The sequence below is a fragment of the Thermobia domestica genome, chromosome 3 (genome assembly GCF_964235325.1).
Source record: "Thermobia domestica chromosome 3, izTheDome1.hap1.1, whole genome shotgun sequence".
In the NCBI taxonomy this organism is placed as follows: Eukaryota; Metazoa; Arthropoda; class Insecta; order Zygentoma; family Lepismatidae; genus Thermobia; species Thermobia domestica.
In genome coordinates this window covers 89556346-89582276 of record NC_137456.1, presented here as the reverse complement: position 1 = coordinate 89582276, position 25931 = coordinate 89556346, and the positions used below count along the sequence as shown (strand labels likewise).

General features: G+C 36.1%; 1 protein-coding gene across 2 annotated transcripts in view; it reads right to left on the bottom strand.

Annotated features, from left to right (window-relative positions):
• Window positions 1-25931, bottom strand: part of LOC145680597 (targeting protein for Xklp2 homolog) — an 80482-nt gene that overhangs the window by 2420 nt on the left and 52131 nt on the right. The window contains exons 8-11 of one of the 2 annotated variants that reach the window (XM_081751273.1): window positions 24749-24910; window positions 20302-20430; window positions 14898-15065; window positions 8580-8801 (exon numbers count right to left, since the gene is read on the bottom strand). In XM_081751273.1, coding sequence (XP_081607399.1) covers window positions 8580-8801; window positions 14898-15065; window positions 20302-20430; window positions 24749-24910 — 681 coding nt within the window. The remainder of the gene's footprint in view (window positions 1-8579; window positions 8802-14897; window positions 15066-20301; window positions 20431-24748; window positions 24911-25931) is intronic. The other variant, XM_081751274.1, reaches the window with a different exon arrangement.

Genomic DNA, 25931 nt, shown 5'->3' with positions numbered 1-25931 from the left:
TAAATATCATCACTAGATTTCCGTTCAATTTTCTTCGTACATTCTGAACAAAGGCACTTAACCTCCTCTTTGATGATTTGCTGGTACTGTGCGTCTGATAATCCAACACAAATAAAATAAGAAAACAATAATGTTCTTCGATTCAAGTACAATCTCCTTTTGTACAGCATGCGTACCCGGTAGGTTCACTTAGTTCATATACTTCACCGTAACTTGCCATAATTGTATTCTTCACAATTGATTCAACCATTTTTTAGTAAATGCCGTTTTCCAGCTCCTCCTTTTGCTCTTCTATTTCTCTTAGCACACAGTAACGTTCGGCACTACGCTGTACTGTGCAGTTATTATGGAAAACGGTCGCCGAAATTTGTGAACCACCTCCTCTCCGACGATACTATTCCATTGAGCTGAAGCACATTGTAGTTAAGGAAATTTAGAAAAACAGGTTCGCTGCCAAACGTAATGTCCCGAAGAGAAAACAGATCGACGATGACTAATTCCAAATATGAATTTTTCGGAGGGCGGATGAGCGACTGGAGGTTGGAGCACCTTCTTGTTCTTAGCAGGGAAAACTGTCCGAAACGGCAGATGAACCACAGAGCTGGTCAACGGCATGGAGATGTGGAAAGGAAATGGGAATACTACCACATTATCTTTTTCCCAGGAGGGACGAAGGAGGAGAATAAATATAATGATGGTTCTTCCTGAGGTAAAATAGTCCCCTGTTTGGATTTCCGGGTGGCGACTAGTCCGGGAAGAATCATCAGAGATAATAATAATAATAATAATAATAATAATAATAATAATAATAATAATAATAATAATAATAATAATAATAATAATATAGTGTGCAGCCAAACGAACTCGGAAATAGCGAATTATTGGTTATTACGAACATAAATGAAATCCCCGTCACACCGCCTATTTAAAACATGGAAGAAATGACCGTATATTACAAACAATATTTTCCGCAAAGACCACTTATAGCGAAGTTTTCAGAACTGGATCACGTTTTCTTTTCTTCTGTTCGTAGATAACTCAGCTACCGCAAAACTGATTTTCATAGCTGTTGTCGCTGTGCAAGCCAGGTATGACTCACTCCTCTCCCTCCCACTCGGATGATAGCAGAAATCGCCCCGGGTGCAGATATTTCTGGCAACACGCGTCCACCAGTTCAAGGTCGGGATTTAAAAAAAAATCTCTCTTTTTAACTGGAGCTCATTGCCTTAGATGCGGAAAATGAGGAGAGTTTTTCGTTAGCTGTAAGGTAGGAACACGCCGCAAGTTGATTTCCTTTAACTCGTGTTTGTGTATCGCTAGACTGAAAGATGGCAAACAAAAGGAAAGTCATATCTCGTCAGACAAAAGTGAAAATTATAGACGAAGTTAAAGAGAGAAAATTGAAGAAAAATCAGATTGCTAAAAAAAAAAAAAAAAAAAAAAAATCCCGCCGAACACGCTCTCAACGATTATAAGAAATAAAATGAAAATAAGGGAGAAGTTAAATGAAAACCGTATGGCTGTGAATAGGAAGAAAATGCGAGGTGCTATGTATAGTGACGTTTAAGATGCCCTTTTTAAGTGGTTTTGCGACGTAAGGGCGACAAATATTCCAGTCTGGGCCAATGCTCAAAGAAAAGGCAGCGACGTTTGCTACCCTTCTGAGTCACGATCATTTTGAGCCTGGGAATGGTTGGCTACAACGGTTCAAAGATAGACACAGACACAACATTGGACTGAAGAGTGTTTGTGGTGAGAATGCTTCAGTGAATGATGCCAGTGTAAAGGACTGGAAGAAAAGGCATTAGGGTACTTTATCAAAGTTCATCGCAAAACACTTTCTCCGTTAGAGGAGACAAGTGTGGAGGCGGAAAAAACAATAAAGTTCGCATTACCGCGTTGTTGTGCTGCAACAATGATGGGTCAGACTTGCGGAAGTTACTTGTGGTAGGAAGGTGTAAAAATGCGCTGTTTCAAGGGAGTTAATTATCTTCCTGTTAAGTATTATGCCAACAAGAAACCGTGTATGACGAAGGAAATCTTTTGCGAGTGGCTTCTGGACTTCGATAAGAAAACAGAAAACGCGAGAAGAAACGTACTGTTGCTTTTGGACAATTGCACCATACACAATACGGTTTTAACTCTGAAGGCTACAACCCTTCTTTTCCTTCCTCCTTGCACTTAAAAGATGCAGACTTTGGACCAAGGCACCAGAAATGCCGTGAAATGCCATTTCCGCAAGAGGGTGCTTGAAAGGATGTTATTTAACATCCGCCTTGAGAGGGAAACTAGCATCTCTCTACATTCGGCAATTCAAATGCTCGCAGCGGCATGACGTAAGTTGAAGCCACAGGTCGTCGCAAATTGTTGGCGCCACGCAAATCATCATCGTGATGAACTTGAAGTTATTGCTACAAATGCGGCGGAAGAGGCTGTTGATCCTGAAACTTGGAATGAATTTCAGGAAGCAGCGACACAGAGAACTACGTTTGTCGAGTACGTCGCTGCAGGTGGTGCGCTTGTAATTGAGGATCCCGATATTGATCATTCAATTGTGGAAAGCGTGAGGAAGGCTACGAAGGAAGACGAAGCAGATTCCGATGATGAGGCAGAAGTGGAAAATGTGAAACAACCAGTGAGTTCCAAAAAAGTTATCAAAAGTTTGGAAAACTTGCAACGCTATCTTTTTGAACATATCAACACGGTGCCGAGCAATGCATTTTTGGCATTTGAGGAAGTGGAAGCGGCGGGGCTACGAACAGCGGCAGCAGACACGGTTCAGAAGGAAATTACAGACTTCTTCAAGCGTGCTTGAACAGGTAGGAAGAACTGCAGAGTAGATACGATATGAAAGATAACAACCCAATTAATAATAACTTTCATTTTAACATAGGGTAAATCCATGCTAAGTGATCGAGAAAAATAAAAATTGCAGCTCGACCTTTTAAAAAAAAATTAGTTTTTTTCACGAATGTTTATCCTATATCAGGGTACTTCAAAACCACAATTAATTATTTTTTACAACATCCCATGGCGACGCAGCGGCTGCTGCCATTTTGCATTTTTTTTTTTTTTTTTCGATTTTAGGCGTTTATTTTGTTTTGAATATCTCAGCATGTATTTGTCCAATTGAAAATTGCTGGACGTTTCGAACTTGTGCAGAGCTAAAACTTTGATCTCATAACATTTTTACCTAAAACCACTTGAAAGGGGTGAAATCAGGGCCTACAGTAGCAACATTTTTTTAACATTGAAGACATGTTTGGGAAGAGGAAGCAGCAACTGACGTAGAGGTCTGAATTTGTGTGTGCATGTAGTCCGGGGTCATAAGTTTATACACAATAATTTACAGACCTGTAGCTGCTCCCAAAAGCCTTTAAATAATAATAATAATAATAATAATAATAATAATAATAATAATAATAATAATAAAAAACAATTTGGCATGTTTTAATATCCAATATCTTCATTGGGCCTGGATGATAAAAAAAAAAAAAAAAAAAAAATCTGAAATTTTGGGAATAGTTAATCCTTTAGTATACCATAACACAAGAAAGCGCGTTTTGTGTTTTTGAACAGAAGGGGGTCAAAGTATTAAGTAATAACATCATACTCTAGGAGGTGTTTTGTTCACAAATTCAACTGGAAATTCGTTGTTGTGAAGTAAAATAAAGTAGAATGAATGGTTAGTCCAGTCAGGCCCTCAATCTAGTTTCTTTCTTCTAGTTGTAACATTATCTTACCACACCCACAGCAGCACTGGTGAAGAATGCCGCTATCAGGAGAAGGCGAGACAAGTCAAAATGTACACTTGACAAAACGTCCGTAAGTATTCATTGTTCTTGCTGTTTGTTATATCAATGATATTCAATCCTATTTATTCTTGTTTTAACTGTCAACTCATGCAGGGGACTGTTGTGTTTTCGTTTGATCTGCATTCCCAAGTCAGTGAACACTTACTCGCTGTAAACACTGACTGCAGAATGAAGATCAAACGAAAGGACAACAGTCTCCTACATGAGTTGACAGTTAAAACAAGAATAAATAGAATTGAATATCAGTATATTAGACAGTGAAACATGCCAAATTGGCATAATTCCCGAACTTAACGATTTTTTCCAGGACTTTGGGAGCAGCTACAGGCAGGGTTGTTGGGATTTTCCCCAGTCAAAAATTCCCCAATGGGTTTTATTGGCTAAATCTCACATTTATATATATATATATATATCTATTATATAAAAGAGAACGCACAAATCCTTTGTTAGCTCATCACGCTAATACGGCTGAACCAATTTCTTTCATTTTTGGGGGGTTATTAGGATTTGAACCCTAGATGGTTTTTATCATATCACTTTAATTTTTAATTACCAGTGTCTTGAGATAATTGACCATTCAAGTGTCCATAACGTACAAATCCTTTGTTAGTTCATCATAGGTATAAAAATAAACGTATTTATATGCAACCCGCATGACCGTGTCACTCGGCGGGTTAACATAAATGACAGGCGCTATAATGTTAACATTTACTGCAATTTGAAAGCGAAAAAGTAAAAATTATCTAAGTAACAAAGTTTATTGCGTTCCGGGGTGACCGCAGCGAAGCGGGGTGAACGCTGCTAGTCTATTATATAAAAGAGAACGCACAAATCCTTTGTTAGCTCATCACGCTAATACGGCTGAACCAATTTCTTTCATTTTTGGGGGGTTATTAGGATTTGGACCCTAGATGGTTTTTATCATATCACTTTAATTTTTAATTACCAGTGTCTTGAGATAATTGACCATTCAAGTGTCCATAACGTACAAATCCTTTGTTAGTTCATCATAGGTATAAAAATAAACGTATTTATATGCAACCCGCATGACCGTGTCACTCGGCGGGTTAACATAAATGACAGCGCTATAATGTTAACATTTACTGCAATTTGAAAGCGAAAAAGTAAAAATTATCTAAGTAACAAAGTTTATTGCGTTCCGGGGTGACCGCAGCGAAGCGGGGCGGGTTAACATAAATGACAGGCGATATAATGTTAACATTTACTGCAATCTTCTGTGGTTTTTATCATATCACTTGAAAGCGAAAAAGTAAAAATTATCTAAGTAACAAAGTTTATTGCGTTCCGGGGTGACCGCAGCGAAGCGGGGTGAACGCTGCTAGTATATAATAAAAGAACAATAAAGCCCACCTCAAAAAATGCACTTCAAAACTTGGATTGAAATAATATTCGTAATATGATTATACAAGGATGAATCAAAAAGTAAGGTGAAATTGCCTGTCAAACCCATAGTATTGTGTGTAGCTAATTAATTCTTTTCCATGTTACTGGTAATCTGGTAATAGAAGTGTGACGGCTTGTATAACATTCTATGTCCACCCGTCTGGTGCTGAGAGCAACTCAAAGATGGCGCAACGACTGGAACATTACACCAAAGAACCCAGTTGGTCATGGACGATACCGCTTACGGAACCATAAGAGATATTCAATTCATTGGCAATGTCCTGCAACCGCACTCTTCTGTCTTCACGAATCATGGCATCAACGACAGCCACATTCGTGTCGGTGATGGACGTTGATGGTCTGCCACTTCTGCCATCATCTGTGACAATACTCCTACCACTTGCAAATGCGTTACACCACACGTACACTTGTTTCAGCGACATAACACTATCTCTGTAGACCTGCACCAATTCTCGATGAATATTACATGGTTTTGTTCCCTTGGCCCAGAAAAAACGAATGACACCGCGCACTTCCTCCTTGGTGAAATGTTCCAGTCGTTGCGCCATCTTTGAGTTGCTCTCAGCACCAGGCGGGTGGACATAGAATGTTGTACAAGCCGTCACACTTCTATTACCAGATTACCTATAACATGGAAAAGAATTAATTAGCTACACACAATACTATGGGTTTGACAGGCAATTTCACCTTACTTTTTGATTCATCCTTGTAATTACTTTCTTTTAATCGTACTTCCTAGTGTATGTTTAGTTTCAACATTGGCTTAAAATATGTATTTACAACCAGAACAGATCATTGAAAGCAAAGAAGGTTTGGGAACCATTCATACTGAACTTTATTTGCGCTCAATCAAATTCGCAGTAACACTGTTCAACTGTAATCTATTATATAAAAATAGATTTTGTTTGTGCGCGCAACACGGGAAAACGGCTAAACCGTTTGGAATGAAGTTTTGGATGCAGCTATCACGTATTTCGAACTAGATGTTTCATCAGGTTACTTTGATTAAAATGTGTGTTCTATGGGGGGGGGGGGAGGGGGGGGAGCGCGGATGGTCAAAATCTATGCGAAAATTTTAGTATCTCACAATTCTGTCAAGCTAGGAAGATGATATTTTTTTATTATAAACTTCTCACTAAAAGTAAGTGGATCCATGTCCCAGTATTTTTAAGAGTCCATTTTAAGCGGGGAAGGTAAGTATTTTCTATAATTTGAAAGCAATTTTACCTGTTGTTTCTGATCGCATCATACGGGGAAACAGTTAAGCAGTTTGAAATGAATTTTTGAACATACAGTAGTTAGTACCTACACTGAGCTGGGATTTTTATATTACTTTCATTCAAGGGCGCATCCTAGGAGAAGGAGTAGAGGAAGTTCAAAATTCATGTAAAAAACAGTATGTCACGAGCTCGCCAAGTTAGGAAGATTAAACTCGGTATACAAATTTTCATTAAAAATAAGCTGGCATGTGTTGCAATGTTATTGAAAATTTTCTTTCTAAAGGGAAGGGGGTGAATTTCCATGACTCCTTTGTTCATATTGAAAGCGATGTTCTCCGTTGTTTGTGATCGCATCACAGGGAAACGGTTGAATTATTATTATTATTATTATTATTATTGTTATTATTATTATTATTATTTTTAAGCTCAGTTCAATGTCTCATGATTATGTACCACGGTTAAGGGAGACTGTGATGATATGGATAATAATGGTGGCATTGCGAAACCACCCGAAGAAACCCATGCACACGATGTTTGTCCACCACAAAATGCACTTGTCGGAAGCTGGGATGGAACTAGGAACCCGCGCCAGACGAACTCTCACACAGAAATTCCATAGTTTCGTGTGTACAGTAGAACATATATTCTTAAATGGTATATTAAGTAGGAATATGGCTTTAAATATAAGTACAAAATTTAATAAAACCCAATATTACCCACGGACTACATGCACACACAAATTCAGACCTCTACGTCAGTTGCTTCCTCTTCCCAAACGTGTCTTCAATGTCCAAAAATGTTGCTACTGTAGGCCCTGATTTCACCCTCTTCAAGTGGTTTTAGGCAAACATGTTAAAAGAGATCAAAGTTTTAGCTCTGCACGAGTTCGAGACGTCCAGCAATTTTCAATTTGGTAGGACAAATACATGCTGAGATATTCAAAAAACATAAACGTCTAAAATCGAAAAAACGCGAAACGGCGGCAACCGCTGCATCGCTATGGGATGTTGTAAAAAAAAATTGTGGTTTTGAATTACCCTGATATAGCATAAACATTCATTTAAAACATTACATTTTTTGGTGATGGTCGAGCGGCACATGCTTGATCACTTAGAATGGATTGACTCCACAAGGACTTGGAACGTACGAACATTACGACGTGCGGGAAAACTTGAAAATTTATAAGTGCACACGGATAAAAGTAGTGAACATAAAATTTGTGTGATTATCCAGTCCAAACTCTTTTACATTCGGGTATTCTGTCGTAGAATTTTAAGCTTAAAATACGTAAAACGGTAATTATGCCTGTTGTGCTATATGGTTGTGGAACATTGTCATTTATTTTGAGGGAAGAACGCATACCAAGAAAGTTTGAAATAATCAAATCAAACAGATACATACTCATATATCAATATAAGTATAATCAAGTAGATATGACGCCTCATTTAATCAGTTAGCACCGCGCCATCGAGAGAACAATGAGGTTGTCAAAATTGCGGCAAAGAAGGAATTGCATCTAGCATTTCGAGGAAAAAATTAATATTAAAAGATGAGGTAAAATTTAACATTAACGTTTAAAAATGCGCCAACTGTAGTTTATTTCTAACGATCACTGTTAAACAATTTTTGTAAGGTGTTTTGGATAACCATTCTTTTCTCCTTGCCTCATTTAATCTTTCTCTAGGAACTTTTTCTGCAACCTATAAGATCGAATGGAAAATATTTCCCAAATATTGGCTTTAATCAATCATGTATGTGCTGACACATTATGAATATATCTCTGCATCTTATTTGTTATAGACATCAATATATTAATTTTTTCCTTCTCTATAAACGGTTAAGTCAAGAAATCGATGGAACTGTTAATTTTCATTTCAACAAAAATCTGTGCTTTGGGGTGTAAGGAATTCAACTTATTCTGCAACAGAGTAAGTTACTGACCTTTGTACAAAAATATGGTATTGGCAACTTAGCGAAAATAATGTGAAAAACAGTATTTCCTAAATAGTGTACTCAAACTAATAATGTACACCATTAGCTAAAAATAAACAAACAAGATTCACTATAAATCGTATAAATCCCATTATCTCCTACTTTCCATTTATAAAGAAACACTCACCTGTTTGCGCAATTTCTCTATTTCATTTTCTTTCTCTTTCTTGAGTTGTTCGAATCTCTCTCTCTCACGCGCTCTCTTTTGTGTATTCAGCTCGAATTGCGTGATCTCTGTCAATGGTTTACTCACTTTCTTCGGAATGAAGGGTTCCTTGTGGATTACAGTTGCTGGCTGAGCTTTAAAGTTAGCAGCCTCCTTCAACGCTTGAAGTTCCTCCTCCATCTGCTTAATAAAGGAAAATGTATAACATATAGTGTGTCTCTAAATGATTTGACTACGAAATTATACGAAGGAATAGGATTGAAGCTTCGTATAAAAATTATCCGTATCACCTTAAGCTTCATATGAAATTTATTCGTACCATACTTTTGTCTTTATTCGAGAGATTCCTACTGAGTTAAGAATTACACTTAAGAAGGAAAGGCAAATGAAAGGAATTAATACAAAAATTGTAATTTTAGTTACGCAGGTCGTGACCACCAACTTAACCGGACTGAAAGTTGGTAGTCACAATCCAATTATCTACAAAGAGCATTATTGGAGTGTGTAGGAATTCCTTGCTCCCTTGGACAAACACCGTGTGCGTGGGTTTTCTCGGGGTTCTCCCGTTTCCTCCCACTTTCTTCATTCCACCATTTCATTCATTTCTCATAATCACCGTCTCCTTTAGCCTAACCGGCATAACCGTGGGACGTAAAACTCAAAGATTTCATTTCATTTTCATTTTCCTTGTTCCCTGTGTTCTTCTTTCTATTTATTTTAAACATTTCTTAATTCTTAACTTTATGTAAGTCTCTCGAGTAGTGAGGAAAGCTCGACACACAATTTTCTACGAAGCATAAGGTAAATCTTCTTATTATAATATAATCCCAACGACTACTATCGCTAATTTTCACAGGACTTAAGGTTGTTTGTTCAACTTTACAACGTAGAAAACATATTATGAAAGAATAGGTAGTTTTACAATGTAACTTCTATTCCTCCATTTATCAGTACCCTAACTTTTAATGCCATTAACTATTAATTTTAAGAAGTTTCCTCATTGTTGATAAATACGTAACCAATCATTACAGTAAATCCATTTTTCCCTGGGAATACGGAATTTCTTGAGAACAATGTTAATTGTAGATTATAATGTTTTGTAAATATTACGTTGATGAGAGTGAAATGTCTAGTTTTACGTCTGGTGAGAAAAATATCTCAGCAGCACAACACAGGAATGGACTACGGTCACGTGTCTAACGACACAAGCTCTGTGCATGTCCAGCAAACACACTGGTGTACCCAGACAATCAAGAATATGTAGTTGAACAAGGTCGTAAGAAAGTGTACCTTGGTAAGCATACAATTGATTTCTCTTTACAAATTCAAACTTGGACATTCTGTACAGTAAGCAAAAATGTGCAATTGGACCAGAAATGGCGAATGAACACACCCTTCGCCACTAGTTTTGTTAAATTTCGTTCCGGTGACATTGCTGTTGTTTGGCGGCTTATAATATTCATATTTTACTGTATATTTAATATTTTATTTTAGCGAATTTCGTTCATTGTACATCGGAATATGTTTTTAATGCAGTGAAGTGTTTTTTCACAAGTTTCTATATTCGTATAATCAATTGTGCGTTGTTTTCAATTACCATCGAGACCGTGGGAAACTTCCCCTTTAGCTGATCTCACGTCAGTTGCTACCAGGTGCAAGAACAGTGTTAGCCAATGGTGATGCACTAGCAGACTTCGCGTGAATAAAAGCTGCATATTCTGAGACTTTCGAAAGTACGGCCCATACAGAAAAAGCGCTGATAATGAGACAATGTAGCTTTGTAGAAGGCGCTAGCCAACATCCAATCCTTACAGCAACTGTGCAGCTCGTCCATGGAACAGAAAATCGCGTAGACACTTCGCTCGTAATCTTTCTGTAGAATGTTGAAAAGAACAGCATATTAACGAAATCTCACGTGTGTACCCATACCATGGTAGTATTTTTAACATTTAGTTTAGTTGCATTAAATAGTTTGTGATAGCTTTAATTGTGCTTAAGTCTGATTTTGATGCACTATCTTCCCATATAATTGTGCATATGTAGCGAAATTTCCTGTGTCTTGTGTTTGAAGCTTTATTCTTCATATGTATAATCTATATTTTTCTTTAGTGTCCCAACATAGGAAGAAGTTTGTCATTTGTGATTTGGCTTTGCCTCCATTCGTGACAACTTCACGATACGCCAGACATCTATAAAGTTGTTGCCTATCAACGGGATTTTTCCAGGGGACCTATGGCATCTACTATAAAATTGGCTTAGCATTCACTGACGAAATCCTTGTAATATTCCCATTCTCAATAGGCTCCATGCAATCGGTAAGGTGAAAAGTTGGATTCATAGATCGCATATGAATTGACATCGGCCAACAAGAATCGCCAACTGGAAGTGTGAAGTTCTGAGTGCAAGGAATTATCGGAAAAGACTGCTATATCGAAATGTTACTTCAGATGAAAAATGGATCTGCTATAAGAATTGTAGCCAGTCACGAGGATGGTTGGATCATAATCAACGTCAGGACGGTCTCCTAAACCACTTCTCCACCCACACAAGGTGTTGTTGCTGATATGGTGGTCCATGGTGGAGTAATCATCATGTCTTCCTCAGGCGAGACAAAACTATTAACGCAGATCGTCACCACACTGCTGACTCCACGAAGTGCACCGCAAACATCCAGCAATGGTCAACAGGCATGGTGTCCTTATGTTGCAGTGAAATCCTTCTTCACCTACCATATCCCCCTTCACCTATATCTCCGAATAACTACCATCTCTTTCGGCACTTCTTGGGAGAGAAGACTTCTTTCATAATTATGCGATGCAATGTGGAGTTGAGGACTTCTTCGCATCACAGACTGCATATTTCATTCATCAAGGAATTCACTCGTTGGCTGAGCTATGGAAGATTGCAGGCGGTAACTATTTTGATTAACCTAATATTGCAATTTCATTTTTTGACCGCATCTGAAGTGGATATTTTATTCACATTAAGCTAATACTAAAAATAACACATTTTAAAATTTCAATATATATTAATATAGCTTTATTTCTTAATATATGTTGAATATGAAAAATGCGCTGTAAAATTCAAACAATATCGTTAAAGATAGTCTTATAACCAATGTGTTAAAATTGTAAGCAATATCAACCAATAGTAGGATTCAAATTACTATTATAATATTCCAAAGAGACTGGAGATTCCACACAATCCTATAATTGGATGATGCTAGTGAACATATTTGATCTCATAGTAATTCTGACTGTCGAAACTTAAATATCCTAACTGTCTAAAACAACATGCATTTTCCCTCAGGAATTGAACATAGATCTTCAAAAGCAAGAAAATCCCCACTAAAAATGAAATTTGTAACCAAGACAAGACTTCTAATCATCAATTATGTAACTTATTAATACAAATGCCTCATGAACTTCCTATTGGCTATATGGTTAGCGTACGCACCTTTGGTGTGGGAGACCTGGCTTCAATTCCCGGTGGGAATTCACGTAATTTGGATCGCACGTTAAGCTGTAGGTTCACGTTTCACATAGCCTCGCTGCTGAAAGGGACGCTAAGCTCTACATAAATTGTAGTGTGAAACCATACATGGTGTTCCATACATCTGAAACATATGAAACTACCGGTAGTCTTTCTTTGCAGGCTCACAGCTTGAGCGAGATTAAGTGTTAAGGAACAAATTCCAACGATCGTATATGTTGGAGGTCGCTGTAAGGGGAAAGTCGCACAGAATTTAATCTAACATCCAGATTGACCGCTTATTGTGACCAATTGCATGAATATAAAAAAATCAAGCAGACAAAATCTCTCAGCGGCCCACCTACATCAACAGATGAGCAGATTACTTGTAATATTCTGGCAGTGTTCTCTGGAAACTTTAAGAAATCCATCCACAAAGAGAAGGTCGTTAGAAGCCCCACCTACTATATTCTGAAAAGTAATTAATAGCATCCGCACAAAGTACTGTTATTACAAACACTATGTGATGACGATCCCGACTGGGTTCAATTCTGTCACTGGGCTCTTTATCAAAGTAAAATTAACTCTCTTTTCGTTTACTCTACGTTTCAGTAACCAATCCACATTTTGTTTACATCAATGCAGGATTAACAAGCATATTCCACTTTACTGGATACCACTAAACCCCCTAATGGAAAGGCACAAGATGGAAATCACTATATGGTTTGCTGTGGCATATATAAGGATCGAATCATATCAATCCCTTCTTTCTTGAGCAGAACAGGACTACACAGACATACTTGATGTTTCAAAACTTATCTAGAAGAGAACTTTCCGACTTTGTTTTGAACAGAACGGTGCCGTATCTTGTAGTGAAGACAATATGGCTAGACTAGCGAATTCATAATCATTGGATTGATTCAGAATCGGCTGAATGTTCCACCCTAGAAATCGAGACTTTACACTCCTTAATTTTTATGTAAGGATATTTGAAAGACAAGATGTTCAGTGAAAAAATTCAATGCATGGATCAACTTAAGAGAATGTTTCGTGTCATGTGCCCAAATCATTTCTGATATCCTCTGTCATGTCATTCGAATTGAATTAAATTGAAAAGATTGGGGTGGGTACGCCAACGACGGAAGTCTTTTAGCACCCATCACTAGGTGAGAGTACACGCAGTAAATGCGAAGAGACGCAAACACACACAGCTAAAAACCAAACTGACCGTAGGAGAGAAGGTCATAAGAAACACACTAAAACAGTCACTCAGGGTACCAGACTGAGTGCAGAAAAAGAAAAGTAAAAGATAAATAAATAATGTAAGAAATGTTAAAAACTGTGCACCCACAGAACAAAACACTGCACAGTTACAGAAAAGTCAAATGGCTGATAAAACTTGCTGATGTCGCAGAAAGCGGAACACCTTCAAGACAATGCCAGGATCATCGCTGAGCAGAGTTCGGAGGTCAGTGGGCAGGCCAAACTGAACACGCACAGGCGCACGAGGCACGTAGTCCACAAGAAAATGACGAATAGTCAAGCGTTGACCACAGAGGCGACAGTCAGGAGGAGGAGTTCTCTGCAGGTGTCCGTGTGTCAAATGACTATGACCAATCCGAAGACGAGCCAAAGTCCTCTCTTCCAGTCGAGAAGGGCGGGAGTTTGTTATTGATCTGCTGATCCCATGATGACTGCCAGCGTTGATGCAGAAGACGAGAAAAGACGTGACGAACATCAGTGCTGGGGACAGGGAGGCGGCAACGACAACCATGAGGAGCAGTCTCCTTTGCAGCAGTGTCGGCCAGCTCATTTCCAGGGATGCCAACATGGCCTGGCACCCAACAAAACCGAAGATCATAGCCCTCAGCAAGTAGTTCATGGCACTGAAGTAGTACTTGCTGGACAAGTAGATGTGGAGACGTGACATCGGCAAGGTCATGTCATTCGAGGCTGGAAGGATAGTCTTCAGCTTGCTTTTGCGTAACAGTTGACGGCGGCCATATTAAAATACCTACGAACTAAACATTTTTTGTTCGATTTCAGATTTATGGGACACATTGCACTTGCTATAGTTATATAGTGCGCGGCTGATGTCAAACTGAAAAATACTATCTGACCAGGCAAGGCTGAACTAAGAATAATTGGAAAGAGAATACAATAATTGGCACGCAGTAGTTAAACCTCTGAAATATTAGAATGCAGTTTGAGAACTTTCTGCAGAAGTTATTGAAAACAGCATATCACTGGGCATAATGTTGATATCACACCACGCCATGGGAACAGTCTTTGATGTGACATAAAAGAGATGTAAATGCATATCAGCATCGTAGCTTTGTAAGTCAGTAATAAACATATAGAAGAAATATTAATTGCGCTTACAATCTGAATCTATACTATTCCAAGTTCAATATGACAAACCTAATTTGAAAGCTCTGTTTTTGTAATTACACTACTTAATGTTCCAGATCAAGTATCTCAAGAGCGAAGCGACCGCTAAATTGAATCTCTGTTTAAGCTTTTAAAGATTGTGATTCAAAGACATACATTTTCGAAGAGGTTTTTTTTCTAATTTGCAGATCTAGTATTTCCAGTCAGTTAGTTCATAAAATGTCTTCCGTATTCAGAATGACACTGAATTCACTTATTACACTGGAGTACATATATATCATTCAATAATAAAGTTTATTTTTATGCTAAAAACGACAAAGGAATCTCGACGCTTGACATTCTGAACTTGTTTATTCTTATTTCTACACGAAGAATTCACCGGCATACTGACCTACTATAAACCAAAGTCAAACATACCTTTTGCTTAATTTTCTCATCTTTGTGGTAGATACGCTCCTCCTTCGCTAAAGAGAAGGGCTTAGGTTGTGTTGGCAAGATAGTCTTCTTTTCCGGAACGGTTGGAGATCTAAATACGGGCATCGGCCTCGCATGGAATTCTCGGGTTTTATGCTCCTCTTCCATCATCTGCAAAATATACAGAATAGTAACACTTCAGATACACAAAATTGAAATCTTTCCCATAATACATATCAATACTAGTTTTATAAAAGCAAAGCAAGCATAAAATCTCATTATTTACCATAACCATATTCACTTGGTGTCGAAAAGGGAAAAAACAAAAACAAAAGAAAACTATTAAGATACTGAAAGAAATTTATAACATATCCTGGTTATTACAATAAATTAAACCAAAAGTGTATTCTCCTTCAGCTCTATTCTAGACTGCTAAATGAATGGAATTCATGTGGAAAATAAAAGTTCTTGACACAAAAATACATAACTTCAAATTTAAAACAAAAGTGAAAAACCAATGACACCAAAAAGTTCAAACAAAGTTTTGAACGTGTATATCCCTTTACATTGTTAATTATCTATTTACTATCAAGAGTAATTTACAATGTTTCCAATACTATTTATAGTTTGCTTTAAAAACAAAACAAAACAATGCCAGCGTGCGACAAAAACTACGGAAAGAATTCCGACTTCTCGCAGCTTTCCACAATGTTTTTGGAGATTTTTCCTGATATTAGCCATATAGACTTTTCTATATTGATGGAAAAACAACACAAACCTGACGATGATACATAAGCAATATATTTTTCTCCTAGAATAAGAAGTAATATAAAAACAAATACAACTTTATGAAATTACAAAACACTCACCTAATAAAAGTTAATGCACAGAGCAAGACATTAAATATCTTTCCTGAAACTTGAATCTATATTGTTAATAACATAATGAAAGTTTCGTCATATATAAAAGGGAAAGACACACGGAGACACTCAACGAAAAAGAGTAGATGTATATACATAAAACTGGCTGCGGTATATTAACAACGTATCTTCTGGAAAAAAATCAGTACTATTATGTAATTAATTTCACTTCTCCAAATGCTTTATTTCTTCATCAATATTGCACACATCTTCCACTAATTCTGTCTTCTTAGCTTCATCCTCGTTCAAGGTGATCTTTATTTTTCTGTCTACAGCTTCTTATTGTCTATTTTCCTCTTGTCGTTGATTTATTGCTTTTGCAAAACGAGTACCAGTACTTAATGAATATTGGCTTTCCTTATGGATAGTTTTTTAAAGCCAGTCGAAGAAGGAGTAGCGAATCGTGAACAAGTCTGAGTGCTACTAAAGTTTGTTCTTTTAAATTATTTGTTACACATTGCACATTGACTGAAGATCCTCTTTCTAGACATGAGTTTTCATGAGAGAAATCGAGGCCATTTTAACATCTTTAAATCATTTTACTCCAAAGAATCTTATTCTTTACCCAAGTCATCCGAACACTGATCAGTTCTAGATAGTGACTCATAATTTTTTTATAATTTGAATTAAAAAAAAAAAAAAAACTCTCTTTGAACTGCCACACAACCCTATTCCCATCTAACCAATTACTTTCAACTCGTTCAGCTGAAAGAGACTTCATGCGATTCACTCAAACATCAGATATTTTATATATATATATATATATATATATATATATAAATCAAACACGAAAGAACTCTGGTCAATTTATAATTTAAACTTTAAGATAAAATTTTTGTAAACATTTTTTTACAATTTTAGTAACATCCAGAATATCCAAATATGTTATTGGTTGAAATTTCTTAAAGGCAGTATGTGTAGTAAACTCAATATCAACGATTTTCACAAGAAGAATTTCTTTATTTTCCACACCAATTCATTTATATGAACTTGGAAAGTTAAAAACTTCTGATTTTACAAACTTATTTTGCTTTACATCTTAGTAAAGTGTTGTAAAGAAATGGAATGAGAGGACAATCAGACAAATTCAATAAGGAAAGATTTTAAATCAGAAGCAAGTGATCTTACAAAATGCAAGTTTAGGAATAAGCATTTTATCTTCTTCAAATATACCTTACACGATCCGATAGTTCGAAAGCCTGGAACTTCAATCAATTGCTTTTTCTTCTTGACACGTTGAATAAACAACAAAATATACGAATAAATGCCACTGGCTCGCCAAGCAACACTACTATTTTCAAGCCAACGCAGAACAAAACTTACTAGAAAATTTTCTAAGCACCATTTCGTCAGCGTGCTTGAACATGCTTCAATAAGTTATACTGAGCTCTTAGAAATTCGTTTCTCCATTCGTTACGTCAATTGCAGCCTTAAATGCTCCACGCAAAGTAAGTAACCCACCGCTTCTTATTGCAGGTATTACAGAATCATTGAGTGACATTCTTGATATCTGACTTAAAGATATACAGAAATGTAAAGTCTACATTAAAGCCATCCATTGAAATCTGAATAATCCTTTAAGTTCAAAGGTGAAAGCGTCCTTTCGAAAGCGAGTAAGAGGTCACAAGTTGTAGAATGCTTTGAAAACGCCAATGTCTAATAACGCGTGCAAACTTCTTTTACGGTACTGTGAATTTACAACTGAACTAGTTCACTTTTAGATATGGCGAACCTATAAACTAAAGTGTACGCTATTTTGTCACGTTGAAGCTGTATTTTCCCGCCAATCTCATTTTCTGGGAGCAAAAGTGATAATTTCATGTCTTTAGCAGCAGTGCGCATTAATATAAGTCATTACACCTTAAATATATCATATTAATTCTGATTTTATAATGCTATCTTTCACTAAGAATCCCTAAAAGCTTTTTTTTCCCAAACTCGTACCCACTTTGCAACGTAGGATCAACATTTGCGCAAGCAACATCATCAGAAATGTACGTTCTCTGCAGATGAGATACAACTAAGACTCTAAGACGAAGGTAATAGCTTGTGTTTTGATTTACGAAGGCAAAACTCTTCCTAATATTGAAATGAACGTGACCATCTGTATATATATATATATTTATTTCATGTGCATTGCTACCGCTTGCCGTCCTATGTTACTCAGCGAAAAAACGCTCCAGCAAATGTTGCATCGAGCAAAAAATTTGTCACCTGCTACTTCCTGAAACCGTGATAAAGAATTATCTAACAACCAGAAAGGAATGAACATGGTCTTGGAATAATCGGAAACTGACATACTTATTTGCACAGAAACACTGGATACAACGAACTTCGAACACTACAGCTACAACAGTACTTTCGATTCTGTTTCTCCAACTTGAACAACCACGCTAAACCAGCAGAGAGCTGTTACTATGCACTCTACCTCTCAGTTTCTCGACCACCTGTCTATACAACAATATTCTGTCATAAATAAAGTCTTGTTGACGATTGTATTAAATATTTTTCTTCTGCCACGCATGCAACATAGATTCACTGCATAACTCAACACTTACAGTTGCTACTTTTCCTTTTTTATGATACAACAGTTTCTGTGCTTAGTCTAGGCGTTTAAGCATTGTTAAATTTTTAAAATGAGAAATGAAAACGATTAATTAAAACATGTAAATAATGGAACACAATCGCGTGCTTAATACATGTTCATAAAGCGTATAGGCACGCACACTCATTCTTAGGCTGCTATTTATTCATTTAGAATTTCTTGTAATATCTTTATTACTTCTTTTTATTAACTACTAAGGGAGAAAGGAACGAACCTCACGAAAACCGGCCTACTTGATGTTTATTTACCGCAAAAACCCATATCGCGCATCCATGGTTTGAACTTTGGGCTCAATATTAACGCTCTACCGACTACACTACCGAATGTGTGTTTAAGTTAGTATTAACAATAACAATTTTCAAACCGGCAATCTGAAATATGATCAATCGCTTGAATTAATTTCCTTCATTCAATGTATCACGCGATAATGAACCGTTAGTAGGAAGGAACATGTTTGGTTTCTAGCTCCAAAACCTAAGGATTATGAACATGATAAAGATCCCATTTACGTTTTTTTTTTTTTTTTTTTTTTTTTTGTTTTGTTTTTTTTCTACAGTATAGACATGAAAATGTCAACGTTAAAACAAGAATTGTACATAATGAAACTTCGTTACTTCCACAGTGTACCGGAAACAAATTATGATTATTCCACAATAACTTGTATCGGAAATTGTGACGTTTTTTTTTTTTTTTTCTTTCATTTCACTATGAATTGCAAAATAAAGGAATCCTGTCCTTATTATGTATTTGTTCCGTACGTGCTAGCAGGGGTGTACCCATGGCACACCCTCTAACCCTCTCTCCTCCTGCCGCACCTCTCCTAAAAGCTGCATTCCAGTTACAAAATATTTTTCACTCGTGTTGTCTTCAAAGAAAATCTTGTTTTATAAACTTTGAATATTTCGTATTGGAATTTAAAAAATATGTAAAAATTTGGCTTAAAGAATGATTAGAGATAGAAACTTCATTTGAATGCAAGTACCATGAATAGTGTTCGCAAATTGCCGCACCATTTTTAATATCACAATTATTATAAGAGTAAACATTTTTTAAAGTTATAAGATGAATCATCAAAATTAAATCACTACGAATATATAACAATTGACGGAAAATTACTAAATATGTACCTAAAAATGAATAATAAATACTGCATTATAAGCAGAGCAAAAAGTACACTTTGGCGTCTATAGAAAGATCAAGAAGCTGATGAAATTAGTCCGGCTATTCACTGGATATTGACCCAATGCATACGTTGATGTGCAACTTTATCAGCTATTTTTTTTAAACTCATACGTATTTTCAAAATAAACTCATTTGCGAATTAAAATACACCAAAACGAACACAGAAGCTCAAATAAGAGTAACCATATTCCAAAATCCTCATTTGTGTGATAAGCTACCCTCGCTTCATACAGGACAGGAAACTCCAATAAAATCGAAAAAGAAAAAAGTCTGGAATTATACATGCTCAAAAATGAATTTCTAACTGGATTGTTGGTCCAGCTACACTTTATGAACGATTCACCAATATGGTGCTTTACTCCAAAAGCGAAAGCAAAAGGTAATGCGTACACCTACATCGTTAGTAGAAACTTCTGTGTTTCCCAAGTATGTAGTTGCAAATTAAAAAATAAGTACTCAACCATATCTGAAAGTCTTAAAATTTTCATTTCAAATGTTTTTAAAATTTCATTCTTAGCACATCGAAATTCCGTTAATAGAATTCCCTGACTTTTCTTGGTCATCTTAAATTACTTGACTTTCCCCGATTTGTCACCATCCTGCAATTCTATCAATCAAATATACTACAAGATATTCCTAATTAAACAAAGTTTAGAATGTAAAATCTTAATTGATTAAAAACAAATAATTAACAACCGACCTGTTGTAATTTTTGTTGTTTATTCATGATCATATGCCTGTCTCTATCCTCGAAACTGAAAGGCTGTGGCTTAGTCACTGTTAATGGTTCTGCAGTACTTGGCTTCACTTCGGTTGCTTCTTTTGGTTTCTAGTCAAAAAAGAATATAATGAGAAGTTAAAAAATAAATAAAATAATAAAAAAATATACTTTCGCTAACAATTGTAACCACTTCTGAAAGAAAGTTAGATGAACAGACGTTACATGCAAAGTAAAATTGAAAACCCAATATTTAATATTTCTAGGCGAGGCACAGCATTAAGAGAAAAAGATGGGGCACAACTGTAAGTGAAACTGCTAAAATGAAGATGATTTGTTAGAAGAGGCAATTTAGTATTATTTCAAATAGATGATCTGGTCTTATAATCGGTGGTTCGAAAGCTCCCTTGAGACCACATAGTTAATGACCTGAATTCGATTTCCGGCAGGAGCACACGTGGTTCAGATTCTACGTTAAGCTGTAGGTCAACATCTCAGAGCTTCGGTGCTGAACGGCACGCCGATGACCAAATCAACCAACAATCAATTCAGTGCCTCGAAAAAATTGCTATTTACATTTTAGTGTTTCAACGAAATAAAAAGTTCATATGAACATTTATCACGAATCGCCTAGTTTTCGAGTAAATTGGAGAAAAGGAGTAACAACCAAAAACACCACGTTTATAGTCAGATTTAATTCTAGCAGTACCATTAATGAAAGCACACGTTTTGGTGAATGACCAGTGGTATGTCCTCAAACACAGGTGGTAGTCTCCAGAAACTGAAGGAAAGTCTGTCTATTCAGGATATTGTCTAGGACGATTTGCCCCACAACAAGTACCAAGCGCATAGCACGTCGGCTCGAGATCGAGGTCTCATATGGCAGTGTGGAAAACATTAGCATAGATTGCATCCACTTCCAGTGTGAACAAAGCCTTCATAATGGTGACGAAGAGAAACGTGTGGCCTTTTGTATATGGGTAACGCAACATGAGCACTTAATCCCGTTCATCATATTCTCGGTTAATGTATAGTGGCCGTGGTGAGTGAAATATTCTTTGGCCCAATCGTACTAGACAATAACCTGAATGGACATACTTTCCTTTAGCTTCTGTAGACACTACAACCTGCGTTTGAGGACATACCACTGGACACTCTCCCAAAACACGTACCACGTACTTTCATTAATGATACTACTAGTAATTAGAGATGCAAGGGCTCGGAAAAAACCGGCTTTTTTTTTTTGGAAAAAAAAACTCGGTTTTTCTGCTTCGCTTTTTTGCTTGGGAAATTTTGGGCTTTTTTTCAAAATTCTGCTTTAAATTGATAAAGCAGACTTTGTTTCGCTTCTCTATAACACAAAAAGTCATTTAATTACTGGTTGATGCCGATAATATAAAACATCGAAAATTAACCATGAATTTTGAAAAGATATTTCAAACAATTTTACTTCAACATTTTTACATTATGAATTCCAAAGGATTAACCAATGTATATAACAACAATTTTTTTAAACCTCCTATATATAAAAGTAAGCAGAGTTGGCAAGAACCATGGTTGTTTCTGAAAATGCCAAAAACCCGTTTTTTGGGGGGAGTTTAAACCAGGTTTTTTTGGGGGGGGGTTAAACCAGGTTTTTTTTATTTAGATATTTTGCTTTATGTATTTATATTACATATTCACAGAAATAAGTTTGTTTCGCCTTGGTGTTATTACGCAACAACGGGGTTATACTGGAAGAGGTCACATAAGCTTAAAAAAGTCCGGTCAGTAAATTTCTTAAATTGAGAAACTCCCGCCCTAGCCATTGGGAAAATCCCGTCATTACTTTAAATGTAAAACAATGACGGGAAAATCCTGTTATTGCTTTGCATGTAAAATTTAAAGGTTAACGTATCATAGTACGCTAAAACTGAGGTATTAAATTACAAATTTAGTATGTAGATATTATTGAAAGTCCAATCCAAGCTAATGTTGGAAGCTACGTAGGCAATTGATAAATTTTGCCAATTTCTATTAATATATTTAAGCAACCTTGGCTTCTTTATAAAACAACAGGCATTCAGGCATGCAGAAATATATAATTTGGTTTCGTTTCGTATGTTTAGGCTTAACATCCTTACGTAGTACCGAGGTTATCAAGGAGAAGACTTTCGCTTAAAGTGAAATCCGAACCACTACTTGGTTTACACATGAAAGAAGGGTTGTGGTTCGACCGAGAATTGAACATGGGACATCTTTATTAAAAGGTAAAAAGGAAATAAAACTAATGCAGATGGTTTGACATGTGGAAACGTCACCATGAAGTTCACACGATTCGCATTTTTCGTTCTTTTTACTTTTTGGTTTAAACCAGTTATTTAAAAAACAACAACAACAACAGCTGGTGTAAACGAGTCAACCCTACAAGTAAAAACTTCTTTTAAAAAAATATACAAATAACTAGCAAAATTGTATGTAGTATTTTTACTTCAAAATATTCCATACCCTCTTTTTGAAACAAAATAAAATTAAAATAAAACAAGAGAAATACTTAAATTTATGAGATACACAAAGGCTGCACATCTAGAACTTTTGGTTCTGTATATTCTTGAAATTCTAGTTAAGTTTTTTATAACCACCACCACGGTTTATCCAATCCTCAAGTTTTCTGGATTTTTAACAAGAGAGATTCAACATATCATTACGGAACTCCCCCCCAAAAAAGGACTACGGAATATATATAAGTTAAGCTAAATACAACTGCACAACAAACGTGACTGAGTGGTTAGCTTTTGAGCTTCTATCGGGAAGTCCGTGATTCAATCCAGCACTCGACCATTCTGACAAAGCTTTCCTTCATTCCATCTGTGAATGTACAAATAGTGCGTGTACTGTGAGTTGGCCGACTTCCTTTCTTATTGTTTTTAAGTCGTTATTATTACTAATTACCAGCAGCTACGGTTTTGCGAAGGTTAGGGAGTCGGTCTTTCGAATTGAAGCCTGTTCCCCAAAGTTGCGGAATGTCTAAAACAAACGAAATATCTATTAGTAATGCCTTTACTCATAAACTTTAAGCTCCCGTCAAATAAAAATTACGAATGTTTAGAAAAACTAAACATTAGTAACAAAACCCCCTTCCAATATACTTTTCTAAATTCGCCACTGATTCTCAGTATAAAATGATCTTCAAGGTTGTATCCGGAAGATTATTGATAAACATATAAACGAAACGAAATATTAGTTATGCCTGTACTCATAAACTTCAAGCACCTTCCAAATAAAATTAGTACTATTTAGAAAACGAAACAATCAGAGAATCCCCTCCCAAAGTACTTTTCTAAATCCGTTACTGATTATTTGTATAAATTGGTATTCAAGGTCGTATCCGGAAAATAACTGCTAAATCATTGCACAACTACAGTATAACAGAAATGTGGAAGTACGGTTTGACGGACATATTGAAAAACGTACATAGAAAAATGTAAGTTTAACTTTTGTGCTAGAAGCTAGAGTACTAAGCTCTTAGAAATGAAACACGAATGACAAACTAAAATGATCTAGAGAAGAAAAAAAAATGTCGATAACTCAAAAGTTAAAATAAAGTTAAATAGCCTGTAAAATTGCCCTCAAATACTAAGTCCTTCATGTTAGCTTTAATTCGTAAAACATGTGCTCCATCCATCTTGATGGTGAATTTCAGAGCGAAATATGACATTTAGCTCATGGAATTTTTATCTAACTATAGAATATTCTATAAGAAAGCTATTTAGATAGAAAAATCATGAAAATGAAAAAAGCCAAAATTTTCCAAAATTCTAGTTTTTTTTCCAAAAAAGCCGGCTTCTTATGTGAAAAAAACCATCGATTCAAAAAAAAGCCGGCTTTTTTGCATCTCTACTAGTAATAAATCTGTGAATACGTACGTGATTTTTCGTTGTTACTCGTTTTCCCCAATTTACTCGAAAACTACGCGTTTCGCGATATATGTTTATATAAACTTTTTTCACGTACTAGTCACGTACAATCACCTATCGCAGTATTTGCATTACCTCCCGTTACATCCTATATATATACGTTGGGGGAAACGAGAGTATCCCGAGAAAACCCACGAACATGATGTTGTCTAACACACACTTATTGGACGGTGATCGAAAAAAGATTTTCCGATATCTACTTCCCTGTTCAGAACATGAACCTGTAAGCGTCTGTAGTTAATGACATCAAATATAGACAATTGCAGTTTCAAATTCTTTCAAAAGAAGTTCTATCTAGAAGAAAATTTGTACGAGATAACTTTGTACTTTCCATTTTTCCATGTTATTCATATCCTTCACTTCCTTATCTTGACAGTTCTCTTAAAATTGCAGAGAAAATTTAACACGTTTATTTTGTCCACAAGCAACATCGTTAACTTTCCAAGGTTAGCACTGAATACTGAAATCCTTACCTCAAAAACTTCTTTCTTCGGTGGCTTTGTGATGTTAGGTGTCTTAGGCTCCGTTAAAGGAAGTGGTTTCTTTTCACCAATACCCACAGGTTTTTCCAAGATCTTCTTGGGGACTGGACGGGCAGTAAACTTTGGTGGAGCCATTTCTTGTTCTTCTACCAACTGAAATATAATTCAAACAATTTTATATATACGTATTACGTAATTTGTGCACAGAGCATAAAAAGGATTTACTACTCTGCCGTAAAGAAAATTCAGTTTTTCGATATATTTCGACTCTCTACCTTCCTCTGTCTAAAAATATGGTGGAAAAGGTCACTTAAAACTCTTGGGTCCCCCTTAAGGCGGATCGCTAGGTGTTCTCGATATATGCTAAACACTGCAGGAAAAATCAATCTTTCAGTTTAACGTCCCACGAGTAGACCCTTTAGGCATAAGGGAGACGACGATTAAGGCAAGTGAATGAAGGAATAAGAATGTGGGAGAAAACGGGAGTATCCCGTAAAAATATACGATGTTGTCCACCACAAGCTTACTTTACCGGGGATCTAAACACTGCAGGAATAAAGGGGAGTTGCCAGATAGTGCCGAGTGATCACTGGTGCCAGATAATAAAGGAAGTAGTCATTAAATTCTGCTTGAATACTTCCTGAAGAAACTTTGGTTTAATTTTTCATTATCAACGTATAAAATTCGTTGCGAAAATGTTTCAATAAAAGCAAACATTGTAGGACATATTTTATATATATATATTTAAATATCAAAACCTTGGTACAAGGTTCAGTTTCTTAATGATTTTTTAGTAACTATGATTTTCTGACGCCTTAATATATAGTTCTTCTTATTATATGTTGTTATATATTAGTGGTTCTATGTTTTTTTCGTTCAAGTAAAGAATAATGGCTTATAGGTGAAAGCAGGGGCGCGACAGTTTTTGTTTTGAGGATACACATCTCAAGTGTAAGTAATTTCGAAGCCATAGCGTGACAAAATAATAATAATAATAATAATAATAATAATAATAATAATAATAATAATAATAATAATAATAATAATAATAATAATAATAATAATAATTTTTAGCAATATAATCAGGGGCAATGCTTAACTGAAATTGTGATACTCCCTGTCCAGTTTTATAGCAAAGCCGTGAAGCAGGCACTATGTTTCCTAGGTTTTCTCA